Genomic DNA, 13404 nt, shown 5'->3' on the forward strand with positions numbered 1-13404 from the left:
AACCACACGATGGCGCGGACCTGTTGATTTGGAATTAAAAACGGAGCTGCTGCTCTGTCACACACATTTTAAACCACTTTTCGGGGGGGGGAAATAAAAGTTTCTTTGTTACTGAGGTTTTCATTGTTGCAGTATTTTAACGCCCTAATTGTTAATTTTGTTTCCCTTTATTTTCATCGGACATTTCAGCTGCAACACTCTCCGTGCTAGATGGTACCAGATGTCATTTGATATTTATATTGTCCTTTTAAAAATGCGGTTACCTTACTTGGGTTCTAATCCTTGTTTTTTTTTATCCCCCCCAGGAGAAATCATTATAGATTCTAAAAATATTTTTCCCTTCTCTGTGAACTTAACATAAAATTAGTTTTGTTCGTATTTCCATTTATTTTGAAAATATCAATACCATAAACCCATATCAATTACAGAAATTTGGGTAATTAAACCATGAGTTGTGGAAACGAGTTTGTGGAAACATTAAAAAAAATCGATTATCCCAAAGCTGATATTCTGAATGGGGAAGATTTTGACTGGTTGTTTGAGACTGTTGAAGATGAATCGTTTTTGAAATGGTTTTGTGGGAATGTGAATGAACAGAACGTATTGTCTGAAGAAGAATTGGAAGCCTTTAGCATTCTTCAAAAATCAGGCAAGCCCATCCTAGAAGGAGCAGCATTGGATGAAGTTCTTAAAACCTGTAAAACTTCTCATTTGAAGACACCTACCCCGGATGACAAAGAGCTAGAGAAATTAGAGGAGGAAGTTAAAACTCTGCAGAAATTAAAGAACCTAAAAATTCAACGACGTAATAAACGCCAGTTGATGGCTTCGGTAACTAGCCACCAATCTCTGAAGTTAAATGCTAAAAAAGAAGAAGCCGCTAAAAAGCTGAAGCAGAGTCAAGGAATTCTAAATGCCATGAATACTAAGATCAAGAATGAACTTCAGGCTCTTACTGATGGAGTTGCAAAATTGATGATGTTCTTCAGACATGCTAATTTGGGTCAAAGGACCAATCCACTAGTGTTTTTATCTCAGTTTTCCTTGGAAAAATACCTAAACCAAGAAGAGCAAAGCACAGCAGCATTAACCTTGTATACCAAAAAACAGTTCTTTCAGGGTATACATGAAGTTGTTGAAAGTTCAAATGAAGAAAATTTTCAGCTTTTAGATATACAAGCACCATCTATCTGTGATAATCAAGAAATCCTTGAGGAGAGACGGCTAGAGATGGCTAGGCTGCAGCTAGCATACATTTGTGCTCAGCATCAGTTAATTCACTTGAAAGCGAGTAATTCGAGCATGAAGTCAAGTATAAAATGGGCAGAGGAGAACCTTCATAGCCTCGCTAGCAAGGTAAGCATGAGAAATGAGGTTGGATTTATATCATAATTGTTAGTCATGGGAGATATAATATTGATATTAAAGTGCTTTAGAAACGGGGATATAATAAGTCATTACATTATCTTATTTTGTTCAGTGCTTAAGTCATGATACATGTCGGTGTTTCATACGAGTAAATCCTCATTAGTGGAGGGCAGAAATAGTAACTATTAACCCCAACCACATCGTCTACTTAATTTTAAACAAAAGTAGTTTTGCATTCTGGATTTGAAATTTGTCTTGGTTCAGATACAGATGACACTGAAATTTCCTTTTCTATGGCGTATGCGTAAAGGTCCTTACTGCTGTGTTTTGAATATTCTGCCTTGTGTGCTCTGACCAGAGCATGGTGCTAATGATTTCAGTGGACTGTAAATCCTCTTCTTTGTTGAGAATGTATAGACGTATTGCAGATACCCAAATGCTGTCTTGGAAAACTTGCTTCCTTGTTACTGTAACTATTAGGTAGCTTTCTGAAACAATACTACCACCAAGTTAGTTACTCTGACAAACTTTGGAGTTATATAGAAGTGCTAAAAGCAGCTGACAGATTAGGAGACTAGCTACTGAGATTATTTTAATTTTAAGAAAAACGGCACATTTGCAATCAGTGAGTAGTGTGCTAATAATTTTTATTAAGACAAGCATGACAAGATCTCCGTTTTGGTAGCCATTGCTGTATTTATGGTAGTAATAGCCTTGAATTTGAGCAATTTATACTGGCTTTACCCTTGACTTAGTCCGCACTTTATCATTTTTCAAGTATGATTTTGGCTTTTGCTAATATGAAATTTTTTATTAGCATGTTATCTGATAACCTAAAATGGAAAGTGAAAATAATTTTTAAACTATTTGAACTTTATACATGCAGTTTTAATTGTAATTGCTTTCTTTGTGTAGGCTCTTGGCAAAGAGAATTTGGATGCTAAAATTTCTAGCTTGAACAGAGAAATTCTGAAACTTGAAGAACAAATTACTTGTATAAGAGACAAAAGTTTGCCTGCTGTGGTAAAAGAGAATGCCCAGTTATTGAATATGCCAGTTGTAAAGGGAGATTTTGATCTGCAGATTGCTAAACAAGACTATTACACAGCAAGACAAGAGTTAGTTTTAAATCAGCTGATAAAGCAGAAAGCATCATTTGAACTTCTGCAGCTGTCGTATGAAATTGAATTGAGAAAGAATTGGGACATATACCGTCAACTTGAAAATTTGGTTCAAGAACTTAGTCGAAGTAATATGATGCTCCACCAGCAATTAGAAATGCTAACAGACCCATCAATATCTCTTCAAATAAATCCAAGGAATACCATTGAGACCAAGGATTACTCTACTCACAGGTATGCTTCATTATTTCTTTAATGAGTATTTTTTCTTTTGTAAAATACTAGAGTTTGAACTGAAATTGTGGAAGTACTAAAAAGTATCTGTACTCTATTTTTTACCTTTCTGTTCTCCCACTTTTCTTTTGTGTGCCTCTTTTTCCTTTTTAATTTTTTGCTCCCCTTTTCATTCGTGTTCAATCTGGAAGTATCTACTGTAAAGCCGATGTGGCTGGGTTGGAGGAATGAATATATACAAGGTCTTACCTTTAGGCACCACTATCTAGATGCTTTATTTTAGATTTCAAGCAGGAGTTTCACTGCAGTGGGAAGTTTAAATACAGCTTAGCGTACAGTAGGCATGTGGGGCTGAGACTTGACTGCATTTGGAGAAGGTAGCAGTAGAGGGGGGAAAAATCTTCAACTTTTGTCTAGTCAGGTGAATCAGTGAGAATGAATGCTGGCTCCTCACCTTTTCTGGACGTCTAAGAAGTTGATGGTATGGGGTTACTGAAAATGATGTAGTCAAAGGCTTCAAAAGTCTGAATCCTACTCCTCATTTTTTTCCAGGACAAGAGGAAAATAATCTAATCCTTTGTTTTCTTATTAATGAAATGAGGGGCATAGATAGGGCTTCTTTATTGCACAATTTCAGAAGGCGGCATTGACGTCATGATCTATGTGAATAGTGCCCCCCTGGAATTGTGTAGTTGAATCCCACAGGAACAAAATTGGCAGCGTTGGGCCGAATCAGTTTTGTGAAGTCTGTTGCAACTCGTTAAAATAAATAAATATGCATATGTTTTTAATTCTAAGAAAAAGAGCAGGCTCTTTTTGTAGAAGGTGCTGTCTCTCATTTTTCCATTTGCCCGGTCGTAGTTTTCTGCTATTAATGTTCGAGGTGTTAAAGTGACCTCTCTCTCACCAGGAATTTCATTTGTCAATCAAATATGGACAAGTCCGGAGTAGCAAGTTTACTATTATTATTTATGTAGCTCTTTATTGTTTACTTTTTTTACATTTCTAATTTTTTAAATCCACTACAATCCTTTAAAATATGTAGATATTAAGATGTGAAAATTAAGTCTCAGAGGTTGACTTGATCTGGATCTTACATAATAGCCAGAACTCAGACCTAGGCAAGTTCATTGCTGTTTCTGCTACATCATAGTTGTATTCTATGAAAGAAATGTTTTCTTGGGAGATATTTCAAATGTAATTTGAAGTAGGTTAATTAATGGCAATTAAAGTAAAAAAAAATTACATCTAAAACTTGGGAGAATGGAAAACTGGGGTTTCAATTACAATAATTAGAATATATATTTCTCTAATGAGATAGTATTTTAGTTAGAATGTTTTCCTTTGCTTGAAGTTGTTAGCTATCCCCAAAGATTCCCCAGTACAGTAGATTGTAATTTTGAAAACTAATAACTTGAGATTTTTTTTCCTAATTTTTGATTTTCACATTTTAGGCTTTATCAACTTCTGGAAGGAGAGAATAAGAAAAAAGAATTGTTTATAACTCAGGGAAACCTGGAGGAAGTGGCTGAGAAATTGAAACAGGATGTTTCTTTAGTACGAGATCAGTTGGCAATGTCTGCTCAAGAACATTCTTTTTTTCTGTCCAAACTGAATAATGATGTGGACATGCTTTGTGATGCTTTGTATCAAGGAGGAAATCAGCTTTTGCTTAGTGATCAGGTGGGTGCTTGTCATGGTAGTTAAAAATGATTTAAAAAATAACGTTCATTGTAAAAAATACTAAGGAAAATGTTAACTTGAGGAAAATATTACCCTAAATCCCGTTGCCCTAATACAGAATTAATTTTTTTATATCTTATAGTTTTTGTTCATGTCGATATCTTTTTCACATAGTTTTGATAGCGTACACAGAATTTTTTTAATTTATAAAATATTTCAGACATACAAGGATGTGTAATGCTTATGCTGAGAATTAAAAAATAATAAAACCACCCTATATTTTTTCACCTGTCTTAGCAAATAGAGATTGTCCTTACGTCTTTATTCTGTGTACACTTGATGACAGCATGCTCCTGCTAATAGCACCCCTTTCCCTTCTTTAAGGAGTAACTGCTATGGTTAACTTTATCATTTGCTTGCTTTTACTTACAGTTCTATTAGACATATCTATTCCTAGACCATATATTGTTTAGTTTTGTATGTTTTTGAACTTTCTATGTATGGCATTATATTACGTGTATTCCTCAGTGACTTGCTTGTTTCTTAGTATGGTTTTGAGATTCATCCGTGTTGATACGTGCAAAGCTGTAGCTCATTCATGGTTTTCTCTTATATAGTTAGTATTCTTTTGTACGAAATTTTTCATTTTAATTTTCTGTTGACAGACATTTAGGTTATTTTCAGTTTTTGCTATTTTAATCATACTGCTATGGATAGTCTTGTTGCATGTCTAATAGTTACATGTGCGTGTGTACACACACACATATACTCATTCTCACTTGGGAGTGGAGTTGCTGGATCACCAGTTCAGTTTTACGAGGTACATCTAATTGTTTCCAGAATGGTTGTACAATATAGTACCAGCAGACTCCAAGAGATGTTATTTATCCACATCCTTTTCATCACATAGCATTGTCTAATTCACACGTTTCTCAATCTACGGATACAAAATAGCATCCCATTGGGATTGTAATTTGCATTTCCATGATTATTAGGGAGAAGTTGAGCTTCCTTTCGGTTGTTTACTGGTCATTCATCTTTTTCTGAAAATTGCTTCTCCATCTTCTTTGCCCGTTTTAGGTTTTTTTCTTTTCTTCAATTATTTGTAGTAAGAGTTATTTATATATTTTAAATGCCAATCCTTTGTAAATTATGTGGGTTATGTAGATTTACTCCTTATTTGTGGCTTGATTTTTCTCTCTTTACAGTTTTTGTTTTTGGCTTTTTTTAGGGTTTTCATTTCGATGTCATTTTTAACTCTTTATGATTGCTCTTTCTTATATCTTGTTTTGTTAAGGTTTGTCCTTAACATCAAAATGAGTCCCTTTTACTTTCTCAAGGTTACGCTGTTTAAGTTTAGTTCTTTAATCCACCAGAACTTTATGTATGACATGAAGTAGAGTTCTAATTTTATTTTTTTCTTCTATGAATAACCAGGTTGTCCCATCACTATTTATTGAAGCATACAAATTTAAAATCACTATCTTTCTGGTGAAGGGTATCATTATAAAACAAATGATCCTTAAATGCTTTTTGCCTTCATGTCTGTGTTGATAGTATGAGCACTACCAGTTCTGAACCTTAAACGGGTGCAAAGTCTGAAAGTCTTTAGCGGACCCAAGTGATTCCTGTCTGGGCTGTAATTCTATCCAAGTGCTCTTCCACCCTGGACCATCCTGATTTTTTTTTTTTTTAATTAAATTATTTATGCCTATAGCACCTGGTCTTCCTAGGTGGTCTCCCATCCAAGTACTAACCAGGCCCGACCCTCTTAGCTTCCGAGATCAGACATTGGGCTTGCTCAGGGTGGCGTGGCCCTAGACACATGGACCATGGCTCCACTGGGGCGCAAACCCAGGACCTTCTGCATGTAAAGTAGACATGTTAACCGCTACACTATGGAACCGTGTCCTGGGCCATCCTGATCTTAACCTTGTTGGTGTTCTTTGAGTCCTTAGCTTATTGTGAAGAGGGTCTCCTGTTTGACTTCTCACCTTCCACGGACCTTGGGCTTTTATTTTTCTCCCACTCATCTTGAGAGTCTTAAGAATCATAGGTTCCAATTTTCTAAGAGTAGCAATTGCCTTAGAGCAAAGCTGCTTCTGGGCTCCCTTGCCAGTCTGGGTGGTTTTATGGATTTGTAGTTCCTTTTAGTGTCTTGTTATCTCTTCATTACTTTTAGGAAGCTTTTGTTTTGTTTGATTTTTAAAAGATGTTTAGCCTTTTACATTTTTTTTTGCTATGGGAGGATTCATCTTAACAGTTAGCCTACCTTGAAACAGGAAAGCTTGTGATTACTTTTTTAAAATATATATTTTTTAATTCTGGTAAGCAAAAAAAAATTTGTGGTAAAATATACAAACTGTAAAAACTTAACATCGTAATTATCTTTAAGAGTCTAATTCAGTGGCGTTAAGTACATTCACAGTGTCATGCAACCATGACCGCTGTTCATTTCCAGAACTTTTCATCTCCTTCAGTTGCCTGCCACACCTTCGACCCAGCCCCTCATACCCTCTATTCTACTTATGAATTTGGTTACTCTCAGTACCTCATAGAAATGGAATTATACAATATTTGTTCTTTTGTGTTTGGCTTATCTCACTTAGCATAATGTCTTTAAATTTCATCCATATTGTAGCATGTGTTAGAATTTTATTCCTTTTTATGGCTGAATAATATTGCATTGTGTGTATGCACCACATTTTGTTCATCTGGTCATCTGTTGAAAGACATTTGGGTTGTTTCCACCTTTTGGCTGTTGTGAATAGTGCTGCTAGGAACGTTGGAGTACGGGCATCTGAGTCCCTGTTTTCTTTGAGTATGTACCTAGGAGTAGAATTGCTGGGTCATGTGGTAATTCTGTGTCTGACTTTCTGAAGACCTGCCTAACTTTTCCACAGCAGCTGCACCATTTTACATTCCCACCAGATATGCACAAGGGTTCCACTTTCTCCATATCCTTGTATACACTTTTATTTTCCTTAAAAAAATATATGAAATAGCCATCCTAATGGGTGTGAGGTGATATCTGTAATAAATTTTTAAAAAAATCTCCTGTTACTGATTTTCTTGATCCAATAAATAGTGGTATAAAAATTTTCTGTGAGTGTAGATTTTAAAACTTCTCCTTGTAGTTATAACAGTTTTTTTTTTATATTTGAGTCTATTTTATAAGTTATGTCCAGGTTTAAAATTTCAGCGAATTATCCTGGTGGATTTAATTGAAGTGAATTGAACCGTTGTAGCATTACATCATGACCCTGTCTATTCCTGTTGTTATTTTTGTCTTAATGTTCTTTTACCTGATCATATTCCTTTGCTATCTTTCTTTCTGTTAGTATTTGCAAGGTATATGCTTTTTACCTTTATTTCCATATATTTTTATTCTTTTAGTCTTCCTTGATTACATAGCATTATGAAATAAACATTTCACTAAATAATTGTCTTAATTTTTAATGTTACAGTACTCTGTTGATTTAATTACCATGTCTTAGTTTCTGTAGCCAATCGTTGGGTACTTTGATAATCTGCATTTTCTTTTTTCGTTTGCTCTTGAAAGACATGCATATCTTGTGTATGTAGCTTTTTGTTGTTGGACACTTCCATTTGGATGAATTCTTGGAAGTAGGATTTTTGACTTCCTTGGGTACACAAATATTTTTTGGCCTTCTATACTGCCATATTGCTTTTTAAAGGGGTCATACCTGTGTACAGTGCCACCAGCACTAATTACCTGTGTAATAGACACCATTGATCATAGGGTATACCATCATTTTATGAATTGCTAAGAAAAACAGTTAAACCGACACAATACTTATTTAGAATTTTATTTTATACTTGTTAGAAGATACTTTTTGGTGCAGATAGATGTAGATTTTTATCTTATCACTCTTTTAATATGAATTAAAGGGAAAAAATAAGCCAATTTAAATAGGGTTTTCCGAAGATTCACATTGTCAGTTTTTCTGCGTTACTTTTTCACTCAAAGTTGTTTGTACTTTTCCGTACTCTATAATCAAGAATGCTGGGGATAGCAAAAAATGCTAATAACCTGGTTAAAAAGTGGGTTAAGGACTTGAATAGATAATTTTCCAAAGAAGACATACAAATGGCCAACAGATATATGAATAGATGCCCAGTGTCACTAATCATCAGGAAATGCATCAAAACCGCAGTGAGATAACACCTTACACCTGTTAAGATGACTATTATCAAAAAAAAAAACAGAGACAGCAAGCGTTTGTGAGGATGTGGAGAAATTGAAACTCTTGTTACGTTTTTGGTGGGAATGCAGAATGGTGGTGCAGCTGCTGTGGGAAGCAGTTTGGAGGTTCCTCAAAAAATTATAAACTAGAACTACCACATGATCCAACAGTTCCACTTCGGGATATTTAAAAAGAGAATCGAAATTAGGATCTCAGAGAAATGTTAGTAAAAGTAATGTTTCACCCCACATTCTTTGCAACACTACACATAACAGCCAGGACATGGAAACAGCCTAAGTACTCATCAGTGGAGGAACGGGTAGGGACAGTGTGGTGTACGCACGCAGTGAAGTGTCATTCAGCCTTAAGTAAAAAGAAATCCTGCAGCATGCGACAGTGTGGATGAACCCTGGGGAAATATGCGAGGTGGAGTACGCCAGTCACAAGGACAGATAGTGCATGATTCCGCATATACGAGAGACCCCTAAAATAGTCGAGCTGAGAAGCAGAGTAGAATGGTGGTGGTTGCAGGGCCTGAGAAGGGGGTGGTGAGTTGTTAGTGGAGCAGATGCACCGCTGTGCAGCTTTGTGCCTGTAGTTAGCAGGGCCTCCCTCGTAGGACTCTCACAGAGCTGCTGGGGGGAGAGCTCCTGCCCAATGTTCTCAACACATACATTTTTTTTTCATACGGGCAATTCACCATTTCTTGCGTGTCTGGTCAATGACATTAGATGATGCTCTTGATTATGAAATGCATGCTAATTTCAGATATGTTAAAATGAAAGTTTGTATCCTAGAATCACTAAAATTTGGTTATTTCACTGTTATTGAGTATCATGTAATGTTTTCCCTAGCCCAGTGAGGTACAAAATGCTATCCATATTAATTTTAACTTACATTTTTATTATTAATGAAGTTGAATATTTTTCAGTATCTGTAGGAGTATTTTAGCAATTGTTATAAAGATCTTTAGTATTGAAATTAAAGATGAGATTGTTGTTTCCCATCGTATTCAAGTTTGCCAAGCTTTTCCTCAAAGAGAGACCACGTATTTAGGTATTACTTGATTTTTTTACAACTTGTAGTTTAATTACTGCTCTCTGGCTTTTATGAGAGATGGTAAGCTGTCATTATTGAACTCGTGCATTAAATCACCAGGGAGCCAGTTGAAGTGTAGCTTCCTGGCCCTGTTGCTGAGTTTGAGCAGTGTAGCGTGGAATGAGGGCAGGAATCTGGTTTTGTAACGGGCACCTCAGGTGACCACTGTGTTTGTGGCCCATGCTGAGAAGCTCTGGGCAGTGATGAGGCAGTTAGAGCTGCAGATTTTCTGCGAACCTCTTTGGTAATACTGGCTGAAAATTTATAGGAGTAGAATACTTGCTTAGAAAACCATGGAAACTTGTTAATAAACCGCTTTTAATGTTCGGAAGTGAAGAGTGTCAATTTATTAAATGTGATGGGTCCGGCATGTCTATGTTCTTGAGCAGGAGGGTGACACGGTAAGTCAGGATTGTTGAATGTCACATATAATTTTATCTTTAACAATGAAAAAAGAAAAATGGAGGTTTTTGTTGAGGTAATTCTTTTTTTATTGGCAATTGCTCTATTTCAAGACTTTCTCAGTACCTCCTGTGTCTAGAATAAACAGATTAGGCTAAAACAAGGTTTGATTAGATTAATTAAGCAGAATGTAAACTCCATGAAGGAGATGGCGTTTATTTGTGTAATCCGTAGTCTCTAGGGCAGTGCTCGGCACATGGTAGGCATTCAGTAATATTTGTTGAATGTATGAATGTGCAGAACAGTTTTTACATATCAAGTACTCTTCAGGGAGTAAGAGTTTGCTTTGAATCACTTAAAATTGCCTATCAGAAGTTATTGCAATTGATCTTACATGGAATTTATATTAAACTTATAGATTTTTTATTGAGGTTCATTTATTAAAATTGTTGATTTAACATAATTTAAGATAATACATAAATGTAATTCTGTGTAAATTACATTATAAATTTATAATTGGTGTTACAAATAGAGCTCTTGCATTAAAATCATTTTTATTTTCCTTTTAGGAGTTAATGGAGCAGTTTCATCACGTTGAATCTCAACTGAATAAGCTAAATCATCTTCTTACTGATATTCTTGCTGATGTGAAAACAAAAAGAAAAATCTTGGCATCTAATAAGCTGAATCAAATGGAAAGAGAATTATATGTATATTTTTTAAAAGATGAAGATTATCTGAAAAATATTGTGGAGAATTTAGAAAACCAATCAAAGATTAAAGCTGTTGGTCCCAAAAATTGAAAATTACTAAAAACTGAATCTTTACTACTTGTGCTCTGTTTTAATGTTTTATCTATTAGGAAGAGAATGTAGCAAATAAACGCTTTTAACATTTTAAATTTGAGGTCAACGGGACATTTAATTTAATGAATTCAAGTGTTATGTCAGTGTTTTTTCCCCTCATATAATATAACGTGTTCGTTCAGTGTTCCAGTGCTTTCTGTGACTTGAACTTTTCAATGGTGGCACTAGGTCCTGGTAACTTTTTACTTTTAGGGAGAAAGCATCGCAGAGTTCCCTCACATCCTCACGTTCGGTTTCGTCTAAAGCAGTTTCAGTTACCCCGTGGCCCAGTGCAGTCTGAAAATATTAAATGAGAAACTCCAGAAGTAAATTCAGAAGTTTTACATTGCATGCCGTTCTGAATAGCCTGATGAAATCTTATAGGGTCCCGCTCCGTCTCGTCTGGGACGTGGATTATCCCTTTATTCAGCGTCTCCATGCTACGTGCAACCTTCCTGTTAGTCACTTAGTTGCTATCTTGGATCAACTGTTGCGGTATTGCAATGTTTGTGTCCCAAAATGCAAGAGTAATGATGCTGGCAATTTGTGCCACAGAGAAGCCATAAAGTGCTTCTTTTAAATGAAAACGTATGTATGTATAGGGAAAAACATAGCGTATATATAGGGTTCGATACTGGCTATTTCAGGAGTCCACTGGGGGTCTTGGATGCCCCGTGGATAAGGGGGCACTACTGTATTATCTAATACAAATATTTTTCAATAGTTATATCTCTCTTACCGATTCTTTTAGAAATAGAAATTTTCTGTTTTTAAGTATTTAAAGGATTGGTGGAACTTTGAATCAGCATTATTAAAGCTATAGACCTTAATATGTGAAATAGCCAAGTCCCTCATATTTGACGATAAAATAAAATTCTGCCTCTCAACCTGTTTTCCCTCATAATTTGAGACTCAATGTTCCTACTTAGACCACAATGAATGCCACATCTCCATGGGCCATTGTCCATTTTACAGGCCGGGTCCTGGGGACTCAAAATTTCCACAAGGCAGGTCTTGGCAGTGCTTTTGACTTCAGTGTGACTTAACAGAGGAATGGCTTTCAAATGAAATTTCAAAGTTCCACAGAAGCGATTGCTCAAAGGATGTATGATGCTGTTTTAATCAGTTTCTATAGAGTGAAAATACTTCAAATGTTGGGCTATTAGTTGGGTTACAAGTGTCATATTTAGAAAATTAAGAGTTGGTATAAATAGCTTGAAGGAGCTTAATTATTACATCAATAATACAGGATTTGATTTATAAGCGGCCTGTGTTACATGCCATGTAAGCTTCATAGAGAAAAGAGATGTAGATATTACCTTCAAGAATATTCTTGCTAAGAATATATTATCTGCTCTTAGTATCTAAAAACTACGTTATAGGTGGTCTTTATGGAATTTTTCAGCTGTAACCATCAGAAAATGGGCATGTTTAGTAATATGAGCCCCGATAATTTCTGTAATTCATTGAACAGAAATGCTTTACCAGTTAATGTATTTGTGCATTATTTGAAATTTTGTTAGTAGATCTTAATATGCTTGAAAATTTTGTAGCAAAAATTTTGTCTGAGATTTTGCTATTAGCTCCTCATGGGTACTTTTTTCTTTCCTTCTCCCCTCCACCCCCATTCTGCCTTTGAATAGAGAATTTACTTAAAATTTTTCTCTTCTCCAGTAATGTGGAAGAAATGTCACCTGGTTTCCTGGTTCATGGAATAGCAAATTCTGTTTAGATTAGTGCCAGATATGTTAAGATATATGACCGACTACTTGATGATTTGTACTGTCCTTTCCAGACCATCACTGCTTAGTCCCGGGGGCCAGTACAGCTGAGCAGTGTGAGTGACAGGGTGTCAGGTAGTATGTCGTAATCACGCAAGTCAGTTAATAATTTTTATGGTATTAGATTTGTAAGTTTGAAGATCATAACAGCCGTTTGAAATCTCAGGAAGTATTTAAATAAATTGCTTGCTTTAAAATTGGTTAACTAGAAAATACGTTCTTTGTTACCTGCTTACCATAACACCCCAGATGAGCCTCTAACCATTGCTTTCTTCCTACTATCCTATCTATTTTGGGGATAGTTTATATCTGTTTCTTGTGATTAATATAGTAATTTTTAAGACAGTCTCAGTACATAAAAAGTTTTAAATAACTTGTTTCTTTGAAGTCTCAAAATTAATATATGGGTGTTATTATGTTTATCTTATGTTTAGGATTGTATGAAAATGGAAAATTACAAAACATTTGTAGGCTTTGATCTCTGTAAGATACCACTTTCCAGTGTTGCTCAGAAGATTATGTCCGCTATGCATTCAGGTGATTTAGTGGAGTCTAAGAATTGGAGAGAGAGTGAAAAGAGTGAGTAGTTTTTATGAACTTTTCTATCTTTTGTTACTTTGAATGTTAATTCTGCAGGCTAAGGTTTGAAAATGAAATGTAGCAA

The 13404-nt window shown here is 35.4% G+C and overlaps 2 protein-coding genes across 2 annotated transcripts in view; both read left to right on the forward strand.

The window, feature by feature from the left end:
• The first annotated feature begins 21 nt into the window (after positions 1–21).
• On the forward strand, positions 22–11015 carry HAUS3 (HAUS augmin like complex subunit 3). The gene is made up of 4 exons (XM_006919033.3): positions 22–1356; positions 2284–2723; positions 4178–4406; positions 10684–11015. The coding sequence occupies exons 1-4, from the start codon at positions 448–450 to the stop codon at positions 10915–10917; spliced, it is 1812 nt and encodes a 603-aa protein (XP_006919095.1). The 5' UTR covers positions 22–447; the 3' UTR covers positions 10918–11015.
• Positions 11016–11153: 138 nt separating this feature from the next.
• The window catches only part of POLN (DNA polymerase nu), an 86390-nt gene continuing 84139 nt past the window's right edge, over positions 11154–13404 (forward strand). Inside the window, exon 1 of the mRNA XM_006919110.3 lies at positions 11154–13319. Coding sequence (XP_006919172.1) covers positions 13181–13319 — 139 coding nt within the window. The 5' untranslated portion in view covers positions 11154–13180. The remainder of the gene's footprint in view (positions 13320–13404) is intronic.

This window comes from Pteropus alecto, unplaced genomic scaffold, assembly GCF_000325575.1.
Source record: "Pteropus alecto unplaced genomic scaffold, ASM32557v1 scaffold5, whole genome shotgun sequence".
NCBI lineage: Eukaryota > Metazoa > Chordata > Mammalia > Chiroptera > Pteropodidae > Pteropus > Pteropus alecto.

Excerpts from the sequence above, each read along its gene's own strand:
- HAUS3 (XM_006919033.3), top strand. The coding sequence starts at position 448 with ATGAGTTGTGGAAACGAGTTTGTGGAAACATTAAAAAAAATCGATTAT. Across the intron at positions 1,357-2,283 it reads TTCATAGCCTCGCTAGCAAG|GCTCTTGGCAAAGAGAATTT; the intron begins GTAAGCATGAGA and ends TTCTTTGTGTAG. Across the intron at positions 2,724-4,177 it reads AAGGATTACTCTACTCACAG|GCTTTATCAACTTCTGGAAG; the intron begins GTATGCTTCATT and ends TTCACATTTTAG.